At 33.7% G+C, this 6,000-nt stretch overlaps 1 protein-coding gene across 1 annotated transcript in view; it reads right to left on the bottom strand.

Moving 5' to 3' along the window:
- Window positions 12-6,000, bottom strand: part of LOC109846237 (lysine-specific demethylase JMJ25-like) — a 40,543-nt gene continuing 34,554 nt past the window's right edge. The window contains exon 14 of the mRNA XM_020415461.1: window positions 12-369. Within this exon, the coding sequence (XP_020271050.1) occupies window positions 174-369 (196 nt within the window). The 3' untranslated portion in view covers window positions 12-173. The remainder of the gene's footprint in view (window positions 370-6,000) is intronic.

Below are 6,000 nucleotides of genomic sequence, written 5' to 3'. Positions count from 1 at the left end.
AGTCCTAATCATATTTGAAGAGTATTTAAAATAGAAACTCTACAAGAGAATTCTATTTGGATAGCAGGTTACATTCTTATAATAACTCTCAACTATATGCTATTCTGATTGAGTTAATCTCTATTTAAGGAGTTAATTGTATTCTATAAAATCAAGTTAGCTGCAAAGCAAATTTAGGAGTAGAGCATTGTTTTTCCTCCGTGGAAGGATGTCTTTTGTTTTAATTTCCTGCAATAGTATTTTCTGCTTTCTTCTTTTCTTGTTCCATCCAAATCATCACGTCGATCGCTTTGGAAATTGATAGTCAACCATAGCTTTAAATCATTCCCCACTTGTAGTGCTCCATCTTTGCAGTTTAAAAATTCTTCGCTACATGCATTGCCATCATGATAATTATTATAGAGATATTATAATAATATGACTTGCTATTCAAATATAATTCTCTTATGAAGTTTCCATAAAAATCCTAATCAAAACAAAACTCTATCTAGATCTGTAATTACAAACTCTTAATCAAAATAGGACTCTTTGACTTTCAGATCTTACAAACTTTTACTCACCATAGGGGACTCATACTACTAAACATACTAGGTCACAAACTCAACATATATGTCACAAACTCCTATCATACCAATGATAGGACTGTATGAAGTGTACTTCATACTACTAGTAGGACAATGAAGATGCTGCTGGATCAAGAAGTGGAAGTTGTAACCATAAGTTGTGCAGCAAGAAAAGAAACAATGCCCAACCTTTAGCCACCCCAAAAATTAAACACACTAAACCTAACGTATTGGGAATCAATCTTTCTCATAGTCCATGTGCATGATCCTTATGTCTTTGACAATCTAATCAGTGATTTTGTTTATTTCCTTTTTGCAGTACCTGCATCCCCCGCCCCTCCTTCCAAACACCCCCCCCCCCCAACCAAATAACATAAATAAATAAAATAAAATAAATAAATAAATAAAACATGAGCTTCTCTATTTGAGCAGTGGGCAAAAGGCATGTGCAATGTCCATTAGTGTTTTATACATGTGGATTACTTGGTGGCAAGAAATCAACAATCGTGCGTAGGCTTCTGCAGTGGCCTAATTCATAAAAGCATACCCGATTCTACTACAATCTCTTTGTTGAAACAACCAAGTATGGATCCAGAAATTTTCCTTTTGGAGCACATATACCATTATTCATATAAATTAATAACTTATGCAATGAAACTCCTATAATAGGAAAACTTATTCATAAGATAATCACAAAAACCACAAACGATAAATTTTCATTATCATTTTCATACTGTTACATGATCATTTACATTTTCATCACAAAAACAAAACAAAAAAAAATACTACGTTGATCAATATAAGCTAAGCTGCATAGGTATGGGTCAATGTTAAAAATAACGAAAAAGGGTTATGTAATGATTGGCCTTCTGTTAAGGGTTAAGGAAAAAACGCAAAAAAATGTAACGCATAATGTAGGTTACATTATTTATTAATTATTTAGATATTTTATAAATACTAACAATTTATAATAATTTTAATACTTAGAATCATCGAACTTTTTAAACATAACATCACAATTATCAAATAATAATATAGTATCACAATTTCTTAACAAAAGTTAGTCATATATGACTAACCACTATTCCAAAAAGCAACATCAAATGATCAAATACGTTAATGTCGTCAAGTTTAGCGCAATAAAAACAAGTCTAAACAGTTTCAACTCTCGAGTTCTTAACTTCACAAAAATACTATAATACCTAATCAAGTCACTACATCAACCAAGCTAAACATGATTATGTACTAACAGTAAGAAAGTTTGCATATACAAAGAATGCGTGCAAACTTAATTTCACAAACTCTAGTATTAACTAACAATTGAAAAGTAAAAACTAATCAAAATCAAGTAATAACTACAAGTCATTATCTAACCGACGCAAGTAACCCACTAATTAATTTCGGTACTCTAATTCTATGTCAGATCTTAAAAAATTATGTTGAAGGATAAAGAAATGGAGCACCAAGTTTGATATCACTTATGGTGAATTGACAATATAAAATATTAAAATTTAGAAGGCAATTTCAGAATCACCATTTATTTAAAGGATATAAACTAAGATGTCCGATACATAACTGTAAATAAAAATTTTATCTCACCAGACCGGAGTCACAAAAGCCGCCAATTGCCAGAGGAGTTTCAGAGGAGGCAGAGAACTAGGGCTTGGGTTGGAGGAGGCAAAGAGATCGCATACTCACAAAAAGAGAATAGAGTGATAGGGACCAAATAGGATAGGATTTAAATGCTTTGGACGGTAGAGGTGCATCAATGCGTCCTAATTAGAGATGCAAATTAACCTAAAAACTCATGTTATCTGGTCATATAACGTAACACACATTTAACGCACTATAACGTGTTTTTTCTAGGTTAAACAAATTCAGGGTTAAATGAAAACTGTTAAGTTATAAAACGGGTTATAACGAGTTTTTTTAAACATTAGTATGAGTGTGGGTTAGGGTACGTTTACAAGGCACGACAAATTTAAAAAAAAGTAAGATACGGGAACATGACGGAATATAAAAAAATATTTATGAGATACGCTATAATTACAAATTTAGTAGTTAAAGATACTATGCTTATTATGAATATTTTTTCCTTTCACAAAGTTTCAATCTATTTTACAAATAGCCTACAAAGGTCTTGTGTCTCCTCTAATATATATCAAGATAAAAGAAAGAAAATTATCTACAAATCAAGAAATCAAAGAATGTGATTCCTCTCTTCCACATAAGACAAATAATCAAATCCTCTAAACCATCAGATAGCAATTTGGTTCCCATATGCTCGGTCACATGGGAATATGACATCATCAACAATTAAGTATTCAAAAGCTACAAGCTAAAAGAAAGGGTAGCCCCGTGAACCCCTATCCTACACAAAAGACAAAATACTCTCTCTAACACCAAAATCCCCTTTCTTCATTGTCTTACTCAAATAATCAGCCCCCATCCTCTTCCTTCAAACCCAATCAGAACTATGGCGATGTCCCTACCATTTAGGTATGTACCCATACACGAAACATGTCGAACACGGGTACGAAGCCCTAATAGATATGTCGAGGTAACATAGAATAAAAACCTTTCATAATTGCTCTCTACGTGGTCTCATTTTTTGGTACTTCTATATGATTTATCATTTTCTACACCATCAAATATGCCTTTATCAATACATGTAATTAAACGGTCATTCAACCATTCATTTCTCATATGATTGCTTATTAATTTTGCTACTAAGAAAGTTCTTTCTATGGTTGCAATTGCAACTTGTAATATTGAAGCTAACTTCACAAGCATATATGCTATTAAACATGCAACTTGCTGAACTTTGCATCTTCACTATTCTTCAGCTACAAACTAATCATTCATTTTTAGAGATATAATGTTGCTTCTCTTGCAAAAAGAACAAAGCGATAATCCTTTAGAAACCCAAATTAAAGCATATTTTTTATGTTTGTACTAAATACATGAACTATGTAATCCCAAAGTTATCTTTCATAGAAACGAAACTACAAAATCTAAGGATCATACAGCACAAGGTCAAGGAGCTGTGAAGGCCACAAAGGCGAGCACGAGGTGAAGAAGGAATTGCTGGGGTGTTTTGATCAGGGATGTGCCTTTTGGCGAGGAATTGGGGTAGAAATTGATTATTTGAGAAGTATAGGTTCAAAATTAAGAAAAGAGAGGAATCTGGAATGAGTTTAATCATCTAAAATATTGGGCTAAAATTAATTAGGTTCTTTTGGATTTATGAAATAAATATAGGTTGTAACAGTTCGGGTTGAAATAAATTTGGCTAAAGTTCCAATAAATTGGGGGCACTAATCAAAATTGAATGGGGCACTGGTTAAACTTGAAGCCATCGTTTAAAAAAATAAAAAATCTACACGGGCATGTGATCCCAAAACACATTACTTAGATACGTCCTTGGAAACAAAGATGTTGGTTGCATAATATCCATTAAAGCTTTTATTGAAAATGACGGTTGGATCCCCGTGAACTTAATGCATAAATAAAGCAAACAATTAGATTATGCAGATCTAACATTTAGAGACTAAAATGCACGGATTACATAACTACATTAAATCATAAAACAAGATCGAGAAAAAAAGTTATCATGACAATTTAATTTATAGGTAAAGACCTAACTTTCCAAATTAACCGAAAGAATATGGAAAATCACACTAGTTTCAACTTTTTTTAAATTTTTTTCTTTCCTTTTCATTTCTTTCTAATAAAATAGATAATGAAGGTGGAGTTTGAATCTCCACTCTTTATTCAGAGCGAAGTCTAAAATTGTTGAGGAAGAGAAGGATTTTAATGAGCACGGAATGAGGAAGCGGTCTTGTATTATATATTCTTGACCAGCTCCAAACACTTTTGAACAAATGATAACAGAGGAAGAGAAAGTTTTTAACGAGCTTGAGCATTCAGACATTATACTATACTCCATATAAGAATGAGGACTAGTCTTGTATCATATATTCTTGACCAACTCTAAACACTTTCATACAAATGATAGTTCGTCTCAATTATTTTGTCTAAACATAATAGACATATACATAATCCATAAACATATTAAGTGGATTCAACAAAAGCAAAATTCAACCGAGGAATCAGAACTAAATAGTCATTATTAAAACTTCCAAGTGACTGAAACAAAAATAAAGACATGACTAAATTGGGCTAATTGCGGGACACTACTAGCACTATGATGGTGTAGCCATTCCATTAGAGAAGACATGCCTCACTTTGTTTTGACCTACTCAACATTTTAGACACTACCTATTGTCTTATCCGGTATTGTTTCTCAAATGCATAGACCCGTTGATTCAGTCATTATTAAAACTTCCAAGTGAATGAAACAAAAACAAAGACGTGATTAAATTAGGCTAATTATGGAACGTTACTCGTACTTTGGTGGTGTAGCCATTCCATTAGAGAAGAGTTGTCTCGCTTTGCTTTGAGCTACTCAACGCATTAGACACTACCTATTGTCTTATCCAATAGTGCTTCCTACGTCCATTAGTGCTTCCTACGCACATGGACCTGAGTATTCTTCGAAAAGCTAGTTCTTTTAGGTCAAACTGCTAGGTGGCAAAGTTCAATATCACTTATGTCATACAAAAACTAATTTTAGGACAAGCTATTGATGATCACCTCGGACATCACCATTGTATTAAATATCGGCCGCAATATTGCTATTATGGCTTATATATCGAAGTTAACAGGATGCTGCAATGATATTTATGAATTCATGTCATTTTTCGATTTTGAAAATTTTTGTCCAATATATCAGGATATATCGATCATATCGAGCGTTATATCGACTTGTGAATAGCGGCTGAATTTGCTCTTTTTTAAATTGATTGCAAGTGATCTGTTTGGGTTCCCAAACCAAATCTGAACTCGCTAAGGACTTGAACAAAAGCCCCCAAACCCCATTCCAGTGCCTCATCCCTAATCGATCCCAATTTCCATCCTCTCCGTTCTCTCCTCCCACCTTAAAACCCCAACTCTCTGTTCCCTCCAAAACCCTAGTTGAAGCTCTCTTGAAAGTTAAAACTCTCCCCTACTGTCTTCTTCTCCCTCGAAGCTTTCTTCTGTAGTTTCCTTCCTCATCGCCTGCGTTGGAGCTCTCCCTCAAAGCCCTAATCAAAGGGATGATGTCTCTTTCTTTCTTCTCAATCTCTTACCTATCTCTATTTCTTCCCCTCCCTCTCCTCTCTATTTCTCCCCCACTCCATTTTTCTCTCTCTATTCTCTCTCTCTCTCTCTCTCCCCGTCTCTCTTTTCATCTCTCTTCTTTAATCACTGTCTTCTCAAATCTTGATCAAGGAAAGAATGAGAAGGAGAAGGTGAAGAAGAAGAGGAATCTGAATTAACATTGAATTGTATTACTACATTGATAAGTTCTCTATAAACTATGAAGATAACTCGA

Source organism: Asparagus officinalis, chromosome 6, assembly GCF_001876935.1.
Source record: "Asparagus officinalis chromosome 6, Aspof.V1, whole genome shotgun sequence".
Lineage (NCBI taxonomy): Eukaryota > Viridiplantae > Streptophyta > Magnoliopsida > Asparagales > Asparagaceae > Asparagus > Asparagus officinalis.
This window is presented reverse-complemented; position numbering and strand designations above follow the sequence as displayed.